Source organism: Dipodomys spectabilis, unplaced genomic scaffold (genome assembly GCF_019054845.1).
Source record: "Dipodomys spectabilis isolate Male_0828 unplaced genomic scaffold, ASM1905484v1 ptg000609l, whole genome shotgun sequence".
Lineage (NCBI taxonomy): Eukaryota > Metazoa > Chordata > Mammalia > Rodentia > Heteromyidae > Dipodomys > Dipodomys spectabilis.
In genome coordinates this window covers 307,174-331,210 of record NW_024871286.1, presented here as the reverse complement: position 1 = coordinate 331,210, position 24,037 = coordinate 307,174, and the positions used below count along the sequence as shown (strand labels likewise).

The window sequence follows — 24,037 nt, the reverse complement described above, 5'->3', positions numbered from 1 at the left end:
GGCGCCCCAGGCCTCATAACCCCAGGGACATGGGCGTCTGTTAGGGCGCTGCCTCCACCTGGCCGGCCGTTCTGGGCCGGGGGCGCAGGGTCCGGGCCGCAGCCGGCCTCCCCACTGCGGGGCGAACGCCATGTCCCACCCAGCCCAGCGGCAGCCTGGGCGCGCGCCAACTCACCTTGGGGTCACCCCTGCTGCCCACTGGCTTCCTCCTTGGAGCCCACGGGACCCCCGCGTGGACTCAGGGGGTGCAGGGCTCCCCACTCGGGACCTGCGAGGAGACGGACGCGTGGGGACGCGGGGCCACCGCGGCCTTACGCCGCAGCCTGGTCACCTCAGAGCGGAGGCGGCTGCGCCCGGGCGGCGCCACGGGGGCACCGACGGGATGGCTTTGCCCACGGGGCCTGGACGGGTGTCCCTGCCCAGGCTGGCAGTTCTGTGGGTCCTGTCTGTCTGTCCGTCAGCCCACAGCTCTTCCCGGCCTCCTCGAGGCCGCGGCCCGGAGGACGCAGCGGCCACACGAAGCGCTCTGGGCCTCTCTAGGTCCAGCCGCGGGGGCCCTGGGGCTGACCCCGGCCCAGGGGAGCGGGGGACACCCCAAGGTCACTGGCAGGTGCGGGGTTTCCACTGTGTCTTAGAGACACTGTTGAGCTGGCAGATTTTGTGACAAAGTTGGAGAGGGGAGGAGAGGAGGGGAACGGGAGGAGGGGTGGGGGAGGAAGAGGGGGATAGGGGGGAAGAGGAGGAAGACGGGACAGTGGATGGGGACGGGAAGGGGTCGTGGGCAGAGGGGACGAGGGGGGACAGATCCCAGGGCCCAGCTTGGGAGCCGCCGGCGGCCCGGCTGTTGGATGGACTGGGCCTCAGGCGCCCCGAGTTCCAGGTTCCGGGGTCCCCCAGGCCTCCCCGGCAGCGGCCTCGGTGGGGGTGACCTTGGCGGGCGCCCCGTCGGGGGGAGGTCGGGGTCCCCGCGCCCGCGCTTCGGGGCGCCCGGCTCCGGGCCACGCGGGGGAGGCGCCGCCCCCGGGAGCCGCGCCCCGCGTCCCGGGGGGCCGGGCCGCCCGCACCCCGGCCGGACCCCGCGCACACTCACCGGCCTGGGCGGCGCCGCCGGAGCCCCGCGCGCGCCCGCAGCCCGCCGGCCCGGCCCCTCCGTCTCTCCCGGGCTCGCCTGGGAAGAGCGCCGGGGACCGGGGCTGCGGTGGCTCCAGCCGCGCTTTATAAACCGGGAAACTGAGGCCCCGCCCGCCGCTGGCGGGGGGCGACGAGGCTCCGCCCCGCGCGGGCGCCGCGGCCCGGGATCCCCGCGCTGGCTGCCCAGGCCGCGGGGACGGGGACCCCGGGACCCCGCGGCGGAGGACCGTGAAGGTCGCCGGGCCCCGCCCCCACGGGAACCACCTCGGGGTCCCGCAGCTGCGCAGCCCGCGAGGCCTCGCTGCGGGGAGCCCGGCCCTCCCCCCGCCCGCCCCGCAGCCTAGAAATGGCCTCTCTGTCCTACCCTTCTTCGCCCCCCGCGGATCCCCCGCCGCGGGGCCCCGGTTCCAAGGCGGCTCCCCACCGCCCCGTCCTCACCCGGTGACGGGTCGCTGCGGTGCCTCACGCGCGGGCCTGGAGCGGAGGGAGGTCCCGCCCCTCCCCGTGCCCCTCCCCCTGCCCCCTCCCGTCCCCCCTGCCGCCCGCCCCTTCCCTCCCCGCCCCCTCCCGCCCCTCCCCCTCCCTCCCCCCCGCCGCCCGCCCATTCCCCCTCCCCCTGCCACCCCCTCCCCCCAGGGCGAGGGGACGGGGGGGGGGGGGGGCGCTCGGGGTCACCCGGGGCCAGGCCGCTCCCCGCGTCCCTGGGTGGCAGGGGAGGCGCGGGGCTCGGGGAGGGCGAAGGGCGAGGGCGCAGCGGCCCCGGGGTCACGCAGCGGCCCCCGCACGCCGGACCCCGAGTGGGGGCCTGGAGCCTCGGGGCGCGGGCCCCGAGGGCCGGGGATCTGGACCGCAACGCGGGCGGGGCCGGAGAACAATGAGCCCGCGCCCCGCACCCGGCGGAGGGTGCTCCGCGCGCTCCATCTGTTCCCTGAACCCCGAATCCGGAAACCCGCAGCCGGACCGAGGGGCGCCGGAGACGGGGGGAGACCGCACCCCAGCCCGGGTCCCGGGCTTCCCCACGGCGCCGTCCGGGGACGCACGCGGGGAACCCCGGCTCCCCGCGGCCACATGGCGCGCGCCGCTGCCAAGGCGACAGCGAGGGCGGGAGCGGGAGCGGGAACCTCGGGAAGACCCCGCGCTGGCGGCAGCCCCGCCGCCTCCCGGGCGAACCTCACTCTGGTTTGAGCCGGTTTCCCCGCCCCGCCCCCATGCGCACTGCGCCGAGAAAGGATTCCCTGACCCCTGGAGGGGGGGTGTGACCCACGCATGCGCACAGAGAGGGTGCTGTGTGTGTGTGTGAGAAAAACCAGAGATCCACGCATGCGCACAGAGAGGGTGCTCTGTGTGTGTGTGTGTGTGTGTGTGTGTGTGTGTGTGTGAGAGAGAGAGAGAGAGAGAAAAAAACCAGAGATCCACGCATGCGCACAGAGAGGGTGCTCTGTGTGTGTGTGTGTGTGTGTGTGTGTGTGTGTGTGAGAGAGAGAGAAAAAAAAAAACCAGAGATCCACGCATGCGCACAGAGAGGGTGCTCTGCCCCAGCCTGAGCGCGAAGGGAAAGCCCCGGCGTGCGCGTCCTGAGCCCAAGCACAAGCGCAGAGGGCGCCCGGCAGCCGCGGGTCCCTCTCAGTCGTCCTGGCAACGCGTGCAAGGGGGGCTGGGAAGGCTCGGGACTCCCCGCCCCCTCCCGGCCGGGGATTCCCAGCTGTCTGCGCGCAGGCGCGGCCCGGAATTCCCCCCCCCCACGACGGGGCGAGGCCGCGTCGACTTTCGGGGGAGGAACCGGAAGTGGTGGCTGTCCTTGTGCCCCCGGCTCCCGCCCTCCCCACCTCCCCGCTCCGCTTTGCCCGGGGCGGGGTCCTTTAGGCCCGGGTGGGATCGGAACCCAGGCCTGCGGGCGCTTTGCGCACGCCCTTCCCGGTCCTGCTCCGCTGCAGGTAGCTCCTGCTCTGGGGCGGGCCAGGCCTCGTGCTGGGAGGACGCGGGCCCGCGGGACACGGGCAGCCTTTCCCGGGGAGGCGGGTGGGGCCGGGCGCGGGGCTCCTGCGTGCAGGGGCGCCTGGCAGCAGACCTACGTGGCCCAGTATGTACTTCCACCCGCTCCCACCCTCATGCCTCAGTTTCCCCAACCGGGAAGCCACACACCCGTGCCTTCTTTGGATGGCACTGCCCGTGCCACCCTGCCGCGGCCCACGGGGTCGGGGCTGCAGATGTCTGCCCGCGTCTCCTGCGGCGCGGCGCCCCGTCCTCACCCCACACAGCTCCTGTGGAGGCCGGAGGAGCACAGCCAGGCTCAAGTCCCACCCGTCTTCCGGCCCTGGCCAGCGCGGGCTGCGACATCACATCGGCCCCAAGGCCTTGTCCACCGCTTTATTGGGAGCTCGGCTCCGGGGCTCTAGGCGCGTGCACACGGGGACAGGGTCACGGAGCGGACCCTCCGGCGGGAGGGGGCGGTGGTGCTGGCGCGGGCCCCGGAAGGGGCCAGGGGCCCCGAACTCCACAGTCCTGGGAGCCGGCCGGCCGGAGGGCGCGGGGCGGGGTGGAGGCTGGGCCGCGGGGCGGCGCCCCGGCTCCGCTCACTTAGGGGCGTTGAAGGGCAGCGCCCGCTGGTTCATGGGGTTGTCCGGGGAGCGCAGCCATTCCTTTTTCAGCAGCTGCTTCAGCTGGGACAGCCGCATGTTGGGGTTCTCCTGCTTCAGTCGGGGCAGCTGGACCTCTTCGAAGGCGGCGAAGGCCGCTCGCATGCGGCGCTCGGGGTGCCGGTCGGCCTCCTCCGCCACGCTGCGAGTGGGCAGGGGGCGTCAGGGGGTGGGGCGGGGCTCGCGAGCCCGCCCGGGAGTCACCCCACACCCCGTCAGCCTGGCCATCGTGGTGCGTGCTGCAGCACAGTCCCCAGCAACGCGGTCTCGCCCAAGGCTATGTCCCCAGGCCTCAGCCCCCCTTGTCCAGCTCTGCCCCGAGATATGGTACGGGCACAAGGCTGCCCCTCCCGGAGGCCCCGCCCCCAGAGCGCCTGCCCCGCCCCCAGGGCACCCAGCCCCCAGAGCACCAGCCCCCCGGCCCCGCCTCCAGAGCACCAGCCCCCCGGCCACGCCTCCAGAGCACCAGCCCCCCCCGGCCACGCCCCCAGAGCACCAGCGCCCCCCGGCCCCGCCCCCAGAGCACCAGCCTCCCCAGGCCCCGCCCCCAGAGCACCAGCCCCCCCCGGCCACGCCTCCAGAGCACCAGCCCCCCCCGGCCCCGCCCCCAGAGCACCAGCCTCCCCAGGCCCCGCCCCCAGAGCACCAGCCCCCCCCGGCCACGCCTCCAGAGCACCAGCGCCCCCCGGCCCCGCCCCCAGAGCACCAGCCTCCCCAGGCCCCGCCCCCAGAGCACCAGCCCCCCGGCCACGCCCCCAGAGCACCAGCCCCCGGCCACGCCCCCAGAGCACCAGCCCCCCGGCCACGCCCCCAGAGCACCAGCCCCCCGGCCACGCCCCCAGAGCACCAGCGCCCCCCGGCCCCGCCCCCAGAGCACCAGCCTCCCCAGGCCCCGCCCCCAGAGCACCAGCCCCCCGGCCACGCCTCCAGAGCACCAGCTCCCCGCCCCGCCCTCACGCCTCGCCCCCCCCACCCCCGCCGCTCCCCGCTCCCCCACCTGAGCACGGCGATGGCGTCCTCGATGGTGCGCGCCTCCACGCGGCCCTCCTCCGACGCGCGGCGGTTCAGGTTCTCCTCTAGGGGCACCTCCAGGTGGCTCTTGGCTTTCTCGGCTGGGGAGGGCGGGGACAAGGCGGTGAGCGGGGGGGGGGGGGGGGGGGGGAGGTCGGGCCCTGGGCGAGGGGCGGCCCCCCCCCCCCGCAGGCCCCACCTGGCTCCTCGCGGTGCTGCTGCTGCTGCTGGTCGCGGCGCAGCGTGTCCTCGATCTGGGCGCGCGTGACCTTGCCGGGCGCGGCAGGGGCGCGCGGGGCCTTGCCGCCCTTGAGCTTGGAGTCCTCCTCCTGCAGCAGCCGCTGCGTCTCCTTCTTACGCTCCAGCTGCTCCAGCCGCCGCTTCTCCTTCTCCTCCTGCGCGGAAGAACCCTTGGCAGCGGGACCGGGCCGCCCCGGTGACCGCCGTCCCCACGCCCGCGGACACAAGGTTTGCCTTGGGCTCAGGCCCGGGCCTGGCCACCGGAGGCTTCTGTCAGTGCCCAACTTAGGGAACTGACCTGTTCACCCGCAGCACCGCGAGGCCCACAATGAGGACAGAGGGCACAGAAGTCCCGGGGGACATGTCTGCTTGGTACAGGGGAGCCCTGGGCCAGGATGTTCTAGACAGAGACCAGCAGATGGCCGGTTTCATGGGCTTCTCCAGCCTTGGCCTGGCAGGTCTACCATCTTAAAGAACTGAAAAGCAGGGCGCAGCGGCCCGAGATCAGGAGACTCAGGTCCCGCAGAGTTAGGGAGGGGCTGTCTTTTAAAATGAGCTGGGCTTGAGAGCTGGGATAGTGGCTCTGTGGTAGAGCGCTTGCTTCACATGCATGAGGCCCTGGGTTCGATTCCTCAGCACCACATAAGTAGAAAAGGCCAGATGTAGAGTGCTAGTCTTGAGCTGAAGAGCTGAGGGACAGTGCCCAGACCCAGAGTTCAAGCCCCACGACTGACATCCCCCCCAAAAAAAGAAAAGAAAAAAAAAATGAGCTGGGCCCACCCCAGCATGGAGAGTGCACAGGAGGATTCCTGTCTAAGCCAGCCCCAGGTAAGAAAACAGGGCAAAAAGGCTGATAGAGCATCTGAGTTCAAATCCCAGCCCAGCCAATAGATAGCGCAGTATAACACGTTTCCTTTAAAAGGGCTTTTCTGTTTTTTAAGGTCTAGCTGCACCGCCTACATGGCCTTAATCGCTTGCTCCTTCCACGTCAATGTCCTGTGCTGCGCTCCCCCCAGATGTTAGCCGAGGTGCTCAGAGCACAGCTCTGCGGGCTCTGCTGTGGTCTGTGCTGAGACCACCCTCTGCTCCCCCCACACCCCATGCCTTGAGCCAGGCATCGGCTCTCCCTGCCAGAAATCCAGGCAGTCAACTCACTCCCTCTTCCCGAAGTCCAGGCATAACGCTGGGTCACTGTTGCTCTACAGCTTGTCCATGACAGACAGACAGAGCTTGGGGCCACACACCCAGACATGCAGGCACAACCTTCCTCTCGGCTCTGCTGTCCAATCTCTTGCTCCTCTGTGCCTCAGTTTCCCCACAGAAGATGCAGGCCCTGAGAGGGAGCTCCAGCCGGAGCCACCACTCCTGAGGCTGGACTGAAAACTGTGTTTGGGATCTTGGCTGCACTGATTTTCCCCATACGTCACACTGGATATAAAGAGCCATGTGTGGGGGTGGGCGCCAGCATTCACACCTGCAATCCCAGCTACTCAGGAGGCTGAGATCTGAGAATCAGGGTTCAAAGCCAGCCTGGGCAGCAAAGTGCATAGGATACTTATCTCCAATGAACCACCTGAAAGCTGGAGATGTCACTGTGGCTCATGCAGCAGGGCGCTGGCCTTGAGGACAAAAGTGCAGGGAAAGTACCCAGACCCTGAGCCCAAGCTCTAGGGCTGGCAAAGGAAAGAACAAAAGCGAGGTGTGGCCGGCTCTGCCAGGACGGAGAGGCGGCGCCACCTACTGGACGCAGCAGGTTGGCCCCAGTTCCCACCCAGATGTCCCGCGGTGACAGCCACCAGGGCCTCCAGGGCCCAGTCCTTCTCATCCACTCTGGCAGTGAGGCCCCAGATCCTCACCTTGCGCTGCTCCTTCCTCATGACGTGTTTGTCCTCGTCCTTCCAGTAGGCATCCTCCAGCTCCTTCTGCTTCCGCGCATCGGCCGCTGCCTTGGCCTCAGCCCTCCGCGCCCGGGCCGCTGCCGACTTGGTGTTCTCTCCCTGGAACTTCTTGGGCATTCCTTAGCAGCTGTGGGAGCAAGCAGGCGGTGGCAGTGAGAGGTGGGGGGTCCACGGTGCCCGGACCACATGCCAGGACCCAACCCTGGCCTTGCCAGGGAGCCGCTGGAGCCTGCACCACACAGAGCATGGGCGTCGGTGCTGCCCAGCCTTTACCACGAGTCTGCCCGTCGCCCCCCCCCCCCCCCCCAGCCACGGGGCTGCTTCCTGTCCTTCAGGGGATCCAGGCACCCCGTGTGGCCTCTGCCTGGCTTCCTTCACAGGTTTGTGCTTTAAGCGTCAACCATGTTGTAGTCTATCAGGTGCTCTGTTCCTTTTCCTGGCCAGGTAGTATTCCTCGGTGAATGCACCGTCCTCATCCTGTTTGCTGCTGACAGGCTGGGCATCTGCCCAGTGTGGCTGCTCCCAGTGGTTCCTGCCTCCTATGGCCTAGGTCTGGGCACATTGGGCAGACAGCACCAGCACATCCACTCAGAATCACCAGGGAGGGCTGGGAAGGTGGCTCAGTAGTAGAGTGCTTGCCTCGCATGCCTGAGGCCCTGGCTTCGATTCCTCAGAACCACAGAAGCAGAAAAAGCTGGAAGTGGCACTGTGGCTCAAGGGGTAGAGTGCTCGCCTTGAGCTGAAGAGCTGAGGGACAGCGCCCAGGCCCAGAGTTCAAGACCCACAACTGACAAAAAAGAAATTCACAGTGCGTCCTGCGCCACTCACGGGCCAGGCTTCGGGTGTGCGTCCATGTTAACTCGCACAGCTCCAGTTCATGCTGCCCAGTTCTGGCTCTGTTGTCCTGCCTAGGCCCCAGCTGGCCTTCAAAGGACACTGGTACAGGGAGAGAGGCTGTGGCACCAGGCTGCCAGCCAAGCCTGCAGCCCACACAACATGGAACTCTGTACCAGGGAGATACCTGGCCGGCTTGGTGGGCCATGAGCAGTCTGAGCCTTAGTTTCCCCAGCTGAGACACAAGTCTGATGCCCACCCCTCCCCGCTGGGCACCACACAGCATGCAGCAGCCTGACTGGGGGTCCCCTAGCCCTTCCCTGGCCCTTGAACCTCGGGTTCACTGCCCAGTGCTCAGAGGACCCAAACAAGCCCTCCCCCAGGCTTCTGGGGAGAGCACAGAAGTGGGGTGACCATCCGGGAGGGGGTGTGGTCACTTCCGGGGGGGGGCTATCCGCCCGGCTCCGGGGCTCACAGCAAGCAGCTGACCTGGGCCCTTCCAGGGCCGGGGCTTCCCGGGTGTGCGCCCTGGGCTGGCCCGGAGCCTCACAGCCTGGAATCCACCGCGCGCCACGCCACAGGTGCGGGCGGGGCTCCCACGGCATCCCGGGCTGGTCTCAAACTCCTGACTCACGTCACCCCCGCCCCGTCTCCCGCGACGGGCACCGGGATGCCACTGTGGTCCCCGGCCGGGGAGCAAGGCGTCTGTCTGTCTGCAGCCAGACACCGCCGCGGCCAGCGACCCCGGGACGCGGCTGCGGGCCGGGCCGGGCCGGGGCCGGACCCACTCGGCTGTCGGGGTACACCGGCGCCGGCGACCCGAGGCGTGGGGGGCTGAGCAGGCGGACCACGGGCTCCGGGACGGGCACACGCAAACGATTCTGCCCAGACTCACGGAGGCCGCGTGACCAGGTGTTCCGGCGGGAACGGGGTGCGGGGCCGCGCGCCGCCGGCTCCGGGGCGCCCGCGCCCGGCCCCGGGCTGCCCCCGCGCCTCCCGCTCTCCCGCCACCGGCGCCGCGCTCTCAGCCTCTCCGCCGGGACCCCCACCCCGCCGGCGGCCCCGACACCGGGCGCGGCGCGGGACGACGCGGGCTGCTGGCCGCACGTCGGGGTCCGCAGCGGGAAGCGGGCGCGGCCGGGGGGAGGCCGCTCCGGCAGCTCCGCCGCCGGGGGGGACCGGAGTCCGCGCGGCGGCCGCCCCCGGGGCCGCGGGCCGGGCGCCCCCGCCCCCGCCCCCCAGCTCCGCCCGCGCCGCAGCCGCTCCTACCTCCTTCCCCCGGCGCCGGCGCGGTCGCTCTGCGTGACGTCACCGCGGGGCCTGCGCGCCGGTCGCCGGCGGCGCGGGTCATGACGTCAGGCTCTGTCGCCATCTTGGTGAAGGGGAGCTCGCCGGGCCTAGGGCCCACGCAGTCACCAGTCATTTCTCTTTTGAAAGAGAGTCTTTCGTCACATTCGCATCCCCAGGGCTCAGCGCTACGTTGAGGCACCGGGGCGGTGGTGGCGCTTCACGTAGAGGCCCAAGTACACGGCATTGCCTTTACCAAGATGTCGCTGCCCGGAAGAAAGATGGCGGCCGCGGCCTCACAGGAGGTCCGCCAGTTTCAATGCCAGGACTTGCCCGGCCGCTAGGGCGCGCGCGAGGTCCGCGCGGAGCCCGGGTCCGGAGGCCTCCCGGGGCATCGCGGAGGGGGGCGGGTGCAGGCGCCCCTCGCGGCCCGGCTCCTTCACCGTGAGGCCTTGGTGAAGGTGCCGTTACACCTGTCATCCGGGGACTCCCAGGCGGCCGTCGGGTGCCGGCCACGCGCGCGCGAAGGCCCGGGTTCGAATCCTCAGCACCACATGCTCAGAAAAAGCCGGACGTGGCGCAGGTGATAGAGCGCCAGGCTTGTGCACAACCCCTCAGGGACAGCGCCAGGCCCCGGATTCATGCCCCACGACCGACAAAGAAATAAAGCAATAAACAACGGGACTGCCAAAGACAGGGTTAAAAACAACGTTAAAAGTTGCTGGTTACCAACAGCAGAAGTGACAAGGCTTTCCTGGCCATTGTGTCCTCTTAAGGTCAGATGTGACAGGTCAAAGGGCACCGACCGTCATCTTCCCAGCACTTGGGCTCCTATGGGGCTCACACACCTGCCCCAGGACTCTGCACACAGCACGTTAGGACCGCTGGAAACGAGTTTGTTTTTCCAGAATTTGCTCAACTCAGAGATTTCCATATAGGAAGAGAGGCAAAGGAACTCTGGCGCTCCTGGTCCACGGCCCTCTGCACCCTGAGCTACAGCTGCACTTGTGGTTTCTGGAGGTTACTTGGAGATCAGAGTCTCCCGGACTTTCTGCCTGAGCTGGCTTTGAGCTGCAACCCTCAGGTCTCAGCCCCCTGAGTAGCTACGATTACAGGTGTGAGCCACCAGCTCCTGGTCCTTTTATATCTTGTTCTACTCTGCTTTAGAATGACTTTCCCAGTTTGCGGCTTAAGTAACAAGTACTTTCAATTCATGTATTTCAGCTATTTCTTCCCTTCCCAGGTAAACCTTCATTCCCTCCGAGTTCAGACAGAAGGAAAGGGGGAATTAGAAATGCAACTAATAAGCTGATAAGCTGCGTTGACTGGGTGAGTAGGCCTTGTGAGTAAACACATTCACACATTTGGGGCCCAGCTTTCTATCTGAGCCGTTCTCTGCTACAGTCACTCACAAGGGGCTCGGGGTCTGGGAAGGAACAGATTCACCGAAACTGACCTGTTTATGTGAAGGTGTTTCAAAATTAAGATTTTAAAAATTAACTTTCAAAAATCATTAAAAAAAAAAAAAAAAAAGAACCCATCCTGTGATGGAAAAGGAATGCAAACTATGCCTGCACTGGGCAATGAATGCCATCTTTTTTTCTTGCCAGTCCTGGGGCTTGAACTCAGGGCCTGGCACTGTCCCTGAGCTTCTTCTTTTGTTCAAGGTTAGCACGCTACCACTTGAGCCACAGAACCACTTCTGGCTTTTTCTGTGATTCATTGGAAAAAAGCTTCTCATGGACTTTACTGCCTGGGCTGGCCTTGAACTGTGATTCTCAGATCTCAGCCTCCTGAGTAAGTAGCTGGGATGACAGGTTTGAGCACCGGTGCCCAGCTCTGGCTCTTGTTTAGACAATGGACCAGAGGGCACAACTCCAGGTGTCGTGCACATTCAGTGTCTCAAAACCCCCATCTGTCCTGGTGGGCTTCCGGGTTTGCAGAGGCCTCCAGTGTGGACCCAGCCTCCTGCCCTGGGCCTCTCCCTGCGGGACCACAGATAGCTTAAGTCACCTGCACCCTCTTGTCACAAAGAAAAAGCAAATGTTTGAGCTCTGGTGGAATCCAGCCTCCACCCTGGGACCCAGTGGGGGCCCCTTGGAGGCCCAGCCCTGGGGACACAAAGCTGCCCAGGCCCATTTGTTCCCAGGGCTGACCTCACTCCACCCAGACCAGTCCAGCCCCTGAAAGGCCGCGATTTTCCTTTTGGCTGATAGGGACAATCAGGGGACCAATTCCCCACATCAAACACAAGCATGAAGGCCCCAGGAGGCAGGCTCACCCCACCGAAGCAGTGGCCCCATCCCTGGCGCACACCCCAATTGCCATTTATGTTTTGTCTTTGCTTTTTGTTTGTTTAAATCTCGGGTTTCCCATTGTGGTCCAGGCTGAATTCTCGGCCTCAAGCAATTCTCCAGCCCCTGTCTCCTCAGCTGCCTCCCAGTGCCTGGCTTGCACACATTTCCTTTTGTGGAGTTTGACCTCCATGGCTCCTGTTGGAGAATCCGGATTTGGTTACTTTTTCCTGATGGTGTCTTGCTTTATTCCTGGGCTGTGTCTTCCTCCTAGCTGGCACTGCCAGAGCTAGCTTTTGCTGTTAAGATGGGGTCTCAACAGAAATAGTGTTGCTTGGTGCTGGTGGCTCCCGCCTGTCATCGGAGCTACTCAGGAGGCTGAGATCTGAGGATCGCGGGTCAAAGCCAGCGGGGCAGGAAAGCCAACCATGAGATTATTTCCAATTGATCACAGAAAAGCTAGAAGTGGTGCCATGGTTCAAGTGGTAGAGTGCTACTCCATTTGTTTGTTTGTGCCAGTCCCGGGGCTTAAACTCAGGGCCTGGGCGCTGTCCCTGAGCTGCTTTTGCTCAAGGCGAGCGCTCTACCACTGGAGCCACAGCGCCACTTCCAGCCTTTTCTGTGTGTGGTGCTGAGGAATGGAACCCCGGGCCTCATGCATGCTGGGGGAGCACTGTACCACTGAGCCTCCTTCCCAGACCCCAAAGTGCTCCTCTCAGGCGCGGAGCCCAAGGTCCAGGACTGACAAAGGGGGGGGGGAGAGGGAGGGAGGAGGGAGGGAGGGAGGGATCAAAGGTCCTGGTCCCAGGCAGCTGGGGGCACCGGGTCTGGGGTCTGGGGAGCAGCGAAGGCCCGGGTGTGGGAGGCGGGAGGAGCCCGGAGGGAGGCCGAGCCGGGCGGGCGGTGCTCCCGGAAGACCCGCAGCCCCTTCCCGGCGGCTGCCCCGCACCTGCAGCCTCCTGGGCAGGGGAGTGAAAGGACCTAGGACCGAGGACCGGCTCCCGCTGCCACCAGAATGCGGCCTGCGGGAGAGACGCCGCCTCCGCCGAGAGGCCTGGCCCAGGAAGGGCGGGGGCCGGGGGCGGGGGAGTGGGGTGGGGGGAACGGGGCGCGGGGGGGGGGGGGGGACAGGGGAGGTTGGGGGGCGGGAGGCGGGGCGCGGGGGGGGGGATGGGGTGGGGGGCGGGGCGCTGTGGGAGATGGGGGTGGGGGCGCGGGGGATGGGGTGGGGGGCGGGGCGCCGGGGTGGGGGGGGCGGGAGGCGGGGCGCGGGGGGATGGGGGCAGGGGGATGGGGGGCGGGGGAATGGGGGGCGGGGAGGCGGGGCGCGGGGGGGGGATGGGGTGGGGGGCGGGGCGCTGGGGGAGATGGGGGTGGGGGCGCGGGGGATGGGGTGGGGGGCGGGGCGCTGGGGGAGATGGGGGTGGGGGCGCGGGGGATGGGGTGGGGGGCGGGGCGCCGGGGTGGGGGGGGCGGGAGGCGGGGCGCGGGGGGATGGGGGGCGGGGGAATGGGGGGCGGGAGGCGGGGCGCGAGGGGATGGGGGTGGGGGCGCGGGGCATGGGGTGGGGCGCGGGGCGCCCGGGGGTGGAGGGGGCGGGAGGCGGGGCGCGGGGGGATGGGGTGGGGGTCGGGGCGCCGGGGGATGGGGCGGGGGGGGGCGGGGCGCCGGGCCCCCCTGCTGGGGTCGGGGCTCCCTGGGGTGGTCAGCCGCAGGGCCAGGGAGGCCAGGGAGAGGCCGGCTCCGTCCACAGTGGGCGATCAGCGGCGGCCAGGCCGCGGGTCCGGAGCCGTCCCAGGCGGGGGCACCCCGCCGCGCCCCCCAGGACAGGAAGCGATGGCGCGGAGGCCCGGAGTCAGGCAGGGCAGAGGGAAGCCATGGAGGCCCGGCCGTGGCCGCCTGTAACCCGGAGGATCGGGTGGGACCTCAGCCTGGGCATCAGCCCGCAGTGGGGCTGCGGTGCCTGCGGAGAGCGCCTCACCCAGCCGCACAGGACCGTCATTTGCATAGGGCCTGCGCATTTGCATAGGCACGCCCACTTGCATAGGGCTGGTATCTGCATAGACCCCACCTATTTTCCCCATAGGCCCTGTGTATTTGCAGGGACCCTGCTCATTTGCATAGGCCACACCCATTTTGCATAGGCCCCGCACATCTGAACAACCCCTGGGCATTTGCACAGCCCCTGCCGGGTCCCTGTACACTGTATCCATCTCTAGATGATTGGTGGCTTGTGTTTGCCACAGTGTATCAGGAAGGGCATGCCTCGCGCCTCACCCCTGCAGGGAACCTGAAGTGCAAACTTCAGGGAGCGAATGTTCTGCTCGCTACTCCAGAGATTGTTTCTTTCCCCCCCCCCCCGAACACTCCCGCCGGCAGTTCATTGACCCCCCCTGACCCCCTGACCCCACAGATCGGCATGTGACTTCTCAGCGGTTTTATTTGTAATCAGCTAGAGCTGGAAATCACCCAGAGGTCCCGGGAAGGAGCAGGCCGCCGCGGGAGTGTTACTCAGCAGTGAAAAGGATCTGAACACCCCGGATGGGCACGCAGCCGTGGGAGGGGGGCGGAGGGGGGCGGGCAGGAGGGGGGCGGGGTCCACAGCCGCGGATCCCGCTCGGACCCCTCTTGCCCTCGGTCCTCGCCCCCTGCAAGGTTCTGTTCCCGCCGGCCGGGACAGAGCCGCGGCAAGGACCGATCGAACTTTCCAGAAAACTCCGAAGGCGTTCTGGGCCTCAGGTGCGTGCGCGCGCGCGCGCCCAGCGGGCGCTTCGGCTCAAGGCTGGCGCTTTTGGGCGGACCGTCTGTTGGACAGTCCCGCTTGGGCCGGGTTCGAGCCGCGATCCTCACCGCCCAGCCTCACGAGGAGCTGGGACCAGAGCGTCAGAGCCAGGCCGCTCGGTTTGGGGGTGACTTCCGGGAGGCGGGGCCTAGCCTCTCCCCTCCCCCTCCGGGCGGGGCCACGCTGATTTGCCTATGACGAGGCCCAGCCAATCGGCGCCTGAGGCCGGCGGCCGGTGGCCCGGGATTGGCCCATCCTCGGCCGGGGGCGGTCCCCGAGCGGCCGGAGCTCAGAGGCTGCTCTCGCGCTGGCAGGCCGGGTCCGGCTCGGGCTCGGGCTCGGGCTCGGGCTCGGGGTCCGGCCGCGCGCGGGGCGTGCAGAGTGCGGGCTCCGCCTGGGCCAGGCACAGAGGCCGCTGCTCTGCCTCCGGGGGCTTCTTCGCTCCCGGGGGGATTTCTTCCGGGCCCTGCGGGGTGGGGGCAAAGGGAGCCCCAGTGAGGACCCTGGGGAGGTCGTGCGGGGCCGTGCGGGGCGGGGCTCGCGCCTGTCCTCCCCACTACTCGGTTCGGGCCAGACTGGGCAGGACGGCCCACGAGACCGCACTCTCCCATGAGCCAGCGCGAAGTGGCGCTGGGGCTCAGGTGGTAGAGCGCCAGCCTGGAGCTGAAGCTCGGGGAGGGCGCCGGCCGGCTCCAGCCCCAGGACCCGCACAAAACAACAAACACTCCGCAGGCGCACCTTTTCCTGGCCCTGCCCCAGGGCCTTTGCACACGCAGCGGCCCCCACCAGGCCTCCCACCCACAGCCCATGAGACTGGGACTGGGCGGGATTGTTGTTCTTTCCTCTCGGACCTCCCCGCCCCCAGACCGGGACTTCGCTCAGCGACCCGCGGCTCCGGCTTCCGCCGCCGTCCAGCTGCCCGCGGTCCAGCTGCCCGCGGCCGGTTTCTTATGTAAGCGCCAGGAAGCGGCTTTTTTGATCCGCACCCCAGGGGCCCAGCGGCTCCCTGAGTGGTGAGAAGCGGCCGGGCCGCTGTCAGGCCACACCGGGGACCTGCGGATTCGGGGACGCCTTCGACCCCACGCCTGGGACCGACCTGTGCCAAGCTGCCATCCAGGGCGGCCGCTTCCTCCTTGGGGGCCTCCTCCGTCCTCCGGCTGAGGTCCCACCAGAGCAGCCCAGGGCGCAGGGCGCTGCGCGGGGTGGGGCCTGGGGGTGGGAGAGAGGAGGGGGCGTCGGGGGCCGCACCCCGGCCTGCCTCCAGCTGCAGCCCTAGGGATCCGCGGCCTCAGGGCCTTGGCACCTGCCGCGCCTCCGCCCAGCTCCCCAGGGAGGACGGCCCGGGCCCCCAGAGCCAGGGTCTGTGCTTCAGCACCTCGGACAGCGCCCCAGGGCCTGACCAACAGCCAGGACTCCATCTCACAGCCCAGGGGCTGGCCGTGCCCCAGTGGACCCTCTGTGAATCCGGCCAGGCCCGGGGGGCACTCGGTGGGGGGAGCGGCTCCCCGGGCTGGGCGGCGGCGCGCCGCGCTCACCGGTCAGGAAGCTGGCCGCCGCTCCGCACAGCACGGTGGTCAGCGTGCCTAGCGCCCCATAGTACAGGTAGGAGATGGCGTAGAAGCTGTCGGCCAAGGCCGGGCGCGCGGGGTCCGCTGTGGAGCTGGAGGGGGACCGGCGGGAGGGGCACTGGTGGGAGGGAGGGCCGCCCGCACCCCAGGGCCCGCGCCCGTTCCCATCATCTCGGGCCCCGCCCCCTCTGACACTCTCCGGACACGCCCATTCTGACCCCGCCCCTCTGGCCCCGCCCCTGGGCCACCCATCACCACTGCCCGCCGTCAGCTCACCTGAGGACTCCGCCCGAGCTGTTGACGGCGAGCAGCCAGTCCAGAACAGAGGCGTTGGCCGCAGGAGCCTGGCAGCGGGCGGCGGAGAACGGCAGGACGCCCATGCTCTCGGCGCTGGGCGGGTACAGCGTGGCGCCCACGGCCACCCACAGCGAGAGCGCCAAGCCCGCGCCCAGCCCGGCCAGGACGCCCTGACAGCGCCCGAGGGTGAGGGCGTGGCCCGCGGAAGCCCCGCCCCTTAACCACGCCCCCGAGAGCCAGGCCCGCGACGTCCCAGACCACACCCCCTCCGTACACCTCGCTCTTCTTGGAGCCCCGCCTCACGCACACCACGCCCCTGCAACTTCCGCTCCTGCCCAGCCCCTTCCATATATGGTCTTATGAGCCACGCCCACAGGATGTCCCACCCTCAGACCTGGCCTTCCACCCGCTGCCCCGCCCCGCCCCGCCCCGCCCCGCCCCTTACCGGCGTGTTGCAGGCCGGCAGGCCCATGCCCAGGATGAAGGCGCCCAGCAGCGGGCCGCTGAGGACGCCCATGACGGTGAAGGAGCCCTGCGGAGCGGGTGCCTCCGTTTTCCTGGGTCTCGGCTCGCGCGTTCTCCCGTGGGCTGCGCTGGCCGTGGGGCCCCCTCCCCCCAGCTCCGGGCCCACCCCGCGCCCCGCCCGGCCCGCGGCGCCCCGGGCTCACCTGGAGGACGCCGCCGCCCAGCAGCGAGGACAGGCCGGCCATGGTGAGACAGGCCAAGCCGTAGAGGAGCGCTGCGGGGAGGGGTGCGGTCAGCGTGGAAGGGCGGCCCGCCCCGCCCGGGGACTCCCAACTCACAGAGCCCCTTGGAGATGAGGACGAGCCTGCGGGGCGCCATGCCAGGCGCACGGGGGCGGATGAGGTCCTCCACGGTGACGGCCGCCATGGCGTTGATGCTGGTGGACGCGGTGCTGCAGGTGGGTGCGGGGATGGCTGAGGCCCCGCCCAGCCCCAGCCGGAGGCCCCGCCCCGCGCCCGAGGCCCCGCCCCACCCGGGTGCTCACCTGAGCGTGCCGCTGTAGGCGCAGGCCAGGAAGAGCCCGGGCAACCCCGGGAGGTCGTGGAAGATGTCCAGCACCAACAGGGGCATGTACTGCGGGGGCCGGGGTCACTCGGACCGCAGCACCCCGCCTGGCACCCGGCACCAGCACAGAGCCCGCTGGACGTGTCTCATTCCCCAGAGAGGCGCCCGCACATGCGAACCGGGGTCAGGCCCCCGGCCCCGGGGAGGACAGCACTTGCAGCGGTGTCCCTGCAGCCCCAGCTGCCCCCTGCCGCCCGCAGAAGCTCGCTGCTCGCTTCCTCCCTCCACCCAAGTCCCGGTCGGCAAGGCCAGAGCTGACTGGGCTGGGACGATTCCTCCCGCCAGGGAATCGGTGCCTCGCCATTGTTATCCACCTCGTGCTGCTCCTTCTAGAACCAGCTTTTCTAGCCCATGCCTCAGAGATGGAAAGGGGGACAGGGCCCAGAGCCTGTCAGGAGCATGGAGGAGACTCACCTGGTCTGGGGCAGAGATGCGCCCTGCGAGGACAGGGTCGCAGCCCTCGTAGAACACAAACAGGACGATGCCACAGCAGGCAGCGCTGGACACAATCAGCAGCAGGCCCAGCTGGTTGATGAGGAGGGCCCTGGGGCGGGGGCGGCCTCAGGTCGGGGTTCCCGCGGAGCCCGCGCCCCGCCCGGGCTCCCCCCCCTACTCACAGCCTGGCTGTCCTCTCTGAGCGGCAGGCCGCGTACCGCTGCACCTGGGCCTGGTTCACCCCATACATGGACAGCCACACCAGCGTGCCCCCCACCACTAACGTCCAGAACGAATAGCGGCTGCGAGGATCGGGGTCGAAGCTGGGGGCGGGGGGAGGGCAGTGAGACATGAGGCGTTCACAGGGACCTGCCCCTCCCACCCAGCTCCAGGCGGCCATTCTGGCCCCGTAGGTACGTAGGGGATATTTGGAGTGGGTTCCCAGGTGTGTGTAGGAGGTTCACAGCTTGAACTCCTCCTGCTTTTCTTTCTCTTTCCTGTTCTGGTCCTGTCACTGGAATTTGGGACTTGGACGCTGTCCCTGAACTGTTTCACGCAGGACTAGAGCCCAAGCCACAGCCTCACTTCTTGCTTTACATTCTGGTGGTTCCTTGGAGATCAGTCTCCTGGACTTTCCTGCCCCGGCTGGCTTTGAACCGCGATCCTCAGCTCTCAGCCTCCTGAGTCGCTGGGATGACCGGCGTGAGCCTTGGCGCCCGGCGGGACATGCAACGCTGCCAGTCCGCGTGGTTTAGAGCCATCAGCGACCCCTGGCTGGGGGCGGGGCGGGAGCGGCCCCCCACGCACTCCAGCAGGTTGATCCCCCCACGCACTCCAGCAGGTTGATCCCCCCACGCACTCCAGCAGGTTGATCCGGGCGTGGGTCCGCGCCAGCTGCAGCACGCGCCGCGGCCCGCCCAGCAGCACGGCGCCACGGGCCAGCACCACCCAGAACCCGCTCAGCATCACGACCACTTGGAACACATCCGTCCATACCACAGCCTTCATGCCGCCCTGCGGGTCAGGACAGAGCACGGTCGGCCCGGCCCTGGCTACCCAGTCACCTGCCTGTTTCCGCTTCAGAGGAACAGGTGGTAGCCAGGAGGCCGCCAGGACTAATGCCCCCCTCCCCACCCGGGGGTGCGGGCGGAGCATGCGCAGGGGCTGCACCGCGGCCAAGGCCAGGGGTGGTACCGTGGAGAAGCCCCGCCCCTCAAGCCATGGGGAGGCTGACCCCGCCCCCTCCCTAGGTCTGTCTTGGAGGTTGACCACGCCCCTTCCTGCCTTCCAGAGGCTGGCCACGCCCCCTAAAGGGACCAACCCCAGCAGGAAAGAAACCTGTGGATTAGCCACGCCCCTCCCACAGGACATTCCCAGAGCCTGGCCACGCCCCTTTTTAGCTATTGGGCAAGATGATCACGCTTCTGCCTCTGGAACAACCAATCAGTGCACCCCAGCCCCTGAAAGCTCCTGGAATGTTTGGCCTAGACTCTGGGAGGACAGGGAGCCTCTGCGTGGGGGGGGGGGGGCTGTGGCAGCCCTGCGTGGGAAGAGAACTGGCCCAGTGCACAGAACCCTTCGTGGGGGTGGCAGGCCACTCACGACTGTTGTGTAGAAGGTGCAGATGAACCCGGTGGACAGGAGGGACGCCCAGATGTCCAGCCCAGTCACTGTGCAGAAACATACGCCCCGGTTAGGCTGCAAGCTCGGCTCCCGTCTGAGACCCTCCTCTCACGGCCCTGCCTGAGTCCGGGCCTCCTCCCCACCCCTGCCCCAGTCGCTCACGGCCCGACCTTGGTTCAAGATGAGCGCTGGTGCGTACATCACGATGCCTGTGTAGAGAGTCTGCGGGAGCGGAACCATAAGGGGCGTGTCAGGGTGGGGCTAGGAGGGCGGGACAATGAGGATGAGGGCGTGTCGGGGGCGTGGCCAGGCCGCCTGAGGGCGTGGTCATGTAAATCAGGTTTGTGGCGGGGCCCGAGGACCAGGGTTCTGCCCTGGCCGGGGCGCTGGTCACTCACCGTGGCCACCAGGTACTGCACCGTCCCGCAGAGCCTCACCGGGCGGCTGAAGCGCAGCTCCAGATACTGCAAGAAGCAGCCGAGGGCTTGGCGGTCACCGCGGATGAGTCGCGGACTCTGGAGTCCCTCTTGGTTCCCGCCCGTCCCGCAAACCCTTCCTCCCTCCCGGCATGGTCCGCGGGGCTCCGCATCCAGGTGTCCCGCGGAGTTGGCGCCTTGGGGAAAGACCCCGGCCTGCCTTTGGGGGTCCCCTAGCAGTGGGCGGCGAGGCGGGGGGACGCGCCCGGCCCCGACGCCCGGCTCCTCCGAGGCGCCGCCGCGGGGCCGCCGCGCCCTTCCTCCTTCCGTCCGTCCGGTCCCCGGCTCCCCGTCCCCCGGCTCCCCGCCGCCCCGCTTCCACGCCCCCGCCGCCCCGCCCCCCACCGCCCCGGTCTCCGGCCCCCAGCCTCCCCGCTTTCCCGGGCCTCGCGCCACGGCCTCCCGCCCTCCCTCCGCCCTGGCCTCTCCACGCCCCCAGCTCCCCGCCGCCCCGATCCCCCGGTCCCTGCCGCCCCGGTCTCCGCCGCCCCGGTCCCCGGCCCATCGATCCCCCGCCGCCCCGGCCCCCGGCCCATCGATCCCCCGGTCCCTCCCCGGCCCCGGTCCCCGGTCCCCGCCGCCCAGGGCCCTCGGTCCCCTGGCCTCTGCCGCCCCAGCCCCCGACGTCCCGGTCCCCGCCACCCCGGTTCCCGGCCCCCGGCCCCTCGGTCTCCCGGCCTCCGCCTCCCCGGTCCCCGCCACCCCGGTTCCCGGTACCGATCCCGCCGGTCCCCGCCGCCCCGGCCCCGGGCCCCTCGGGACCCCGCCGCCCCGGCCCCCGGACCTGGTAGGTGCTGGTGAGCCCCAGGCGGTAGAAAAGCGGCAGGAAGAGCGCGGCGGTGAGCGCCGAGCTGAGCAGCTGGCCCAGGCTCATCCACAGGAACTTGAGGCCGAAGCGCGCGGCCTCGGCCGGCACGCCGAGCACCTGCACGGCCGACATGAAGCTGGCGGCCAGCGACAGCCCCACGGGCGCGGCCGCCAGCCGCCGGCCGCCGGTGAAGAAGTCGTCGGCGCTGCGCGGCCCGCCGCGCGCCAGCCCCGCGCGCAGCCCCGCGCCCGCGCCCGCCAGCAGCAGCAGCGCGAACACGCCGTAGTCCCAGGCCCCGAAGGCGGCGCCCGCGCGCGCCCCGACGGCCGCCATCGCGGGCCCCGCGCCCCGCGCCGCGCGCTGCCCTTTAAGGACCGCGGGGTCGGCGCCGCTCCGCCCCGTGGGCGCCCGGGGGAGGGCGGCGCGCGGCGGGGCGGGGCCGGCTCCGCGAGGGGAAACTGAGGCCGGGCGCCGACGCCGCTCCGGCCGCTCGCGTCCCCCGCCCCGGGGCTCAGCGCGGGGGACCCCAGCCCGGGCTTCCCGCTCCGGTCGGGAGCGGGACACTTGCGTGTCTCCGGGACTGAGCGCCGGGGGGAGGGGACCGGGACCCCAGGTCTGCGCTAGGGCGGTCGGCCGCGCCCCTTCTGTGAGGCCGGGCCCGGGCTGGGGTCGGGGCCCGCCGCCGCCGCCCCTCCCACAGCGCTGCCGTCCCGGGCGGAAGAGCGAGGTCGTGAACTCCAACCCCGGCCTGCGCCGCTCAGAGCCGGCCTGGCTGGGGGTCGGGCGCCCCGCGGTCAGCCGCACACACGCCCCTGGTGGCCAGACACAGCCCCCTCCGCGCTCCTCCCTGGGACGGGCCGGACGGGTCTCCGGCGGCACCAAGGCCACCCACGAACTCCAGCCAGGGGGACCAAGCAGCCCACCCCACGGGTGCCCAGGGGACCGCGGCAGCCTCAGAGAACTAGGCCTACACGAGGGGTGGGGGCAGGGCAGGAACCCACTCCTGCTCCCCAGGAGGCTGGAGCCGGAGCCTGCAGGGTGCTGGGTGGGATAGCCCCGGAAGACCCAGGGCAATCTGGTTCTGTGGGCGGGAAGCCAGGGCTGGCTCTGATCTGATGCCCACTTTGCTGTGTCCCAGCCGAGGGCCCTTGCTGGCTAGTACAGGTTCCTCCTCAGGGAGGCCCAGGCGGGGAGGACAGGGCTGGCAGTGGCTCCCTGGGTGTGTCGTCTGGGTGGCTGGGGGCCAGGCCCTTCTGGAGGGCTCAAGGACACTCCAGGGGCTCTAACCCTGGGTCTCAGTTAGCCAGCTTCCCTCACCACTGCCACAACTCCCGCACCGGCCACCGGCCAGTTCCTGGCAATGGCAGAACCAATGCCAGGACCTGAGGCCAGCACTGAAGGTGGAAGCTCTTGCCAGGATGGTGAAACCAGGAAGCTTCCCTAAGGAAGGCCCACACCGGGCCACTTACCAGAAACCAGACTGGTCACAGAGCCCTAAGGCCAGCATCAGTGCCCACCAGTCCACAGAAGGGACAGGAAGAGGACCTTTGACCCAGCAAAGAAACGTTCGGAAAGAAAAGCTAGCCTTGGCGTTAGGCCGGAAAACACCTGGGGCCAGAAGGCAATCAGCCTGGCTGGACCCCTGGTGTGGGCAGGATTATCTTCATGCCTGGAATTCCCAGACGCGCTGCAGTTCCCTGGAGACCAGGCTTGGGAACAGTAGGGAGTCGTGGTGGTGGTTTGTGGAGGGCAAGACAGCCTGTTTATGTGAGCCAGGGTTCTGGAAGGAGGCCTTCTCAGGCCGCCCCCAGCTGTGGGGAGTAGAAAAACAGCAGAGGCGGAGGCAGGTTCTGAAAGTTTATTGGACAGCGCCGGCCTAGAAGAAGGTGTTGGGCCTCTTGGTGGTGAAGCGAGGCTTGTGCTGGCGCCGCAGGACACGGTGGGGCAGTGGAAACTTGATCTTGGAGTCCTGGGAGGAAGAGAGCGGGTGAGGGGCCTGGCCTGTCCCCTGGGTCAGCCAGCTGTGACGGCCCCCGTGGACGCCTGCGTCAGTCCCCCACCCCAGGCACTCACGTGGAACTGCTTCACGGCAGGCCGGCGACACTTGCTGGCTGCGATCTCCTCCACCTTCATGATCTGGATGGAGTGTGCACGGGCGCGGTGCCGGGCACCCATGTCGCGGTCTGTGGGAAGAGGGCGTCAGGCCCGGCAGCCCTGTGGGCTGTGCCCAACTGGCCTGGTCGTGGGGTGTAGGGCTTCAACATTCACTCCGAGGGGCACAGCACAGCCCCCAAAGGCGACGAGGCCCCCTTGCTGTGCGCACCTCGGTTTAAACTGCGGCTACCACAAGCAGCAGCTCTTGGGTTTGGGTGCGAGGAGGGGGAGCGTTGAACTCCCCAAAGCCCTGCGGGAGGGTGCGGGATGGACTGGGGACTCACAGCACTGGGTGACGGCGCCCGCAGTGGTCAGGTCCCGGTACTCCCGGTACATGTTGTGTGTGCCGCTGCGGGAATCATAGCGCAGCCAGATACCAAAGTTCTTCACGCGCAGTGGCGTCTTCTCGAACACCTGTGGCGAAGGAGAGAGTAAGAGGGGTGAGGTGAGGCAGGCAGTGCACGGCCCCTTCCCAACCTTGCATGCCCGTACCTGACCGCAATACACGATCTCCCCAGAGGACTTTTTCATCTTCTTGAGCTGTGACACGAAGTACCAGAAACGGGACTTGGCCACCACGTGGTTGGGGGCGAAAATGCGCATCCTGTACAGGGGTGGCGTGTGGCACTTGGGGGTGGGCAGGCAGCGGCCCACCACCTTGTACTCCCGTAGCTGAAAGGAGAGACTCCATGTTGAGCTGGAACCGATGCTCCCGATCAGACACCGGACAGGCCGGCATGCAGGCTTCGCAGGGGCCCGGGCGCTGTGCCCCGACGGCCCACTGTGGGGGGACACGGGGCGGGCTGGCCACCCGCATTCCTCTGGAAGGTTCCCGAGTGGAGCCGGGGTCCTTGGGGCGAGCACTCAGCCCCATCCCGAGTCCGCCCGAGCCCGGCAGCGGCGCCGTGAGCTTGGGAGGGCCAAGGCCTGCGCCCCCGCGCCGAGCCCCGCCGGGAGCCCGGAGCAGCGACCGGCGGGACGCCCGGGGCGGGCGCGGGGCCTCGCACCGTTCCCGGGGGGACACGGCGGCTGCCGGGCGGCAGGCGGGCCGGGCCCCGGGCTGCCGTGACGGCGCCTGCCGGCGTCGGCCCCCCGCGAGGCCGCGGCTCGGCGCTCCACGCGGCGGCCGCCATGTTGGCCGCGCCGAGGCGGGGCGGCTGCCGAGCGAAGGCCGCGAGCGGAGCTCACGCCGCCGGCCGGCGCCAGGCCGCCCCCCGCCCGGCCCCCTCCCACGCCCCAGCCCCGCCGCGCCCGGCTCACCGTGCCCGAGGCCTTCATGGCGTCCTCTCCGCGCTCCCGGCCACCCACAAAAGGAAGTGGCCTCTTCCGCGCAGCCGTTCACCAGCAGCTCGCGGGCGGAAGTCCCGCCCTCCCCGCCCGCTCGCCCATTGGCGTTCTAGATCAGCATTCAAAGAAGACTTTTTCTTTATTGGTTCCGGGTCCGCCCACTCTCACAGCGCCTCCCTTCGCGGCG

General features: G+C 69.1%; 3 protein-coding genes and 1 non-coding gene across 7 annotated transcripts; all 4 read right to left on the bottom strand.

Moving 5' to 3' along the window:
* Window positions 1-3,484: 3,484 nt before the first annotated feature.
* Window positions 3,485-9,081, bottom strand: Ccdc124 (coiled-coil domain containing 124). 4 transcript variants are annotated; one of them, XM_042671261.1, is made up of 5 exons: window positions 9,020-9,081; window positions 6,875-7,043; window positions 4,978-5,173; window positions 4,765-4,879; window positions 3,485-3,909 (listed from the first exon to the last, which is right to left on the bottom strand). In XM_042671261.1, the coding sequence occupies exons 2-5, from the start codon at window positions 7,031-7,033 to the stop codon at window positions 3,705-3,707; spliced, it is 675 nt and encodes a 224-aa protein (XP_042527195.1). In that variant the 5' UTR covers window positions 7,034-7,043; window positions 9,020-9,081; the 3' UTR covers window positions 3,485-3,704. The 4 variants fall into 4 exon arrangements, with proteins under 4 accessions (XP_042527195.1, XP_042527198.1, XP_042527197.1 ...); XM_042671264.1 differs by having other exon boundaries at window positions 9,028-9,050; XM_042671263.1 differs by lacking the exon at window positions 9,020-9,081 and adding an exon at window positions 8,646-8,668.
* Window positions 9,082-14,402: 5,321 nt separating this feature from the next.
* On the bottom strand, window positions 14,403-20,742 carry Slc5a5 (solute carrier family 5 member 5). Its single transcript, XM_042671237.1, has 15 exons — window positions 20,386-20,742; window positions 19,524-19,589; window positions 19,296-19,347; window positions 19,105-19,172; window positions 18,362-18,516; window positions 17,685-17,825; window positions 17,482-17,611; window positions 16,988-17,076; window positions 16,782-16,894; window positions 16,647-16,717; window positions 16,424-16,510; window positions 15,958-16,148; window positions 15,649-15,773; window positions 15,210-15,322; window positions 14,403-14,579 (listed from the first exon to the last, which is right to left on the bottom strand). Exons 1-15 carry the CDS (start codon window positions 20,740-20,742, stop codon window positions 14,403-14,405), a joined length of 1,935 nt encoding a protein of 644 aa, XP_042527171.1.
* A 1,511-nt stretch (window positions 20,743-22,253) lies between these two features.
* Window positions 22,254-23,930, bottom strand: Rpl18a (ribosomal protein L18a). Its single transcript, XM_042671268.1, has 5 exons — window positions 23,824-23,930; window positions 23,056-23,235; window positions 22,848-22,977; window positions 22,483-22,592; window positions 22,254-22,378 (listed from the first exon to the last, which is right to left on the bottom strand). Exons 1-5 carry the CDS (start codon window positions 23,839-23,841, stop codon window positions 22,286-22,288), a joined length of 531 nt encoding a protein of 176 aa, XP_042527202.1. The 5' UTR covers window positions 23,842-23,930; the 3' UTR covers window positions 22,254-22,285.
* LOC122100904 lies at window positions 22,655-22,785 on the bottom strand. Its single transcript, XR_006146268.1, has one exon. It is a non-coding gene; the product is annotated as a small nucleolar RNA SNORA68 (small nucleolar RNA).
* Window positions 23,931-24,037: the final 107 nt, after the last annotated feature.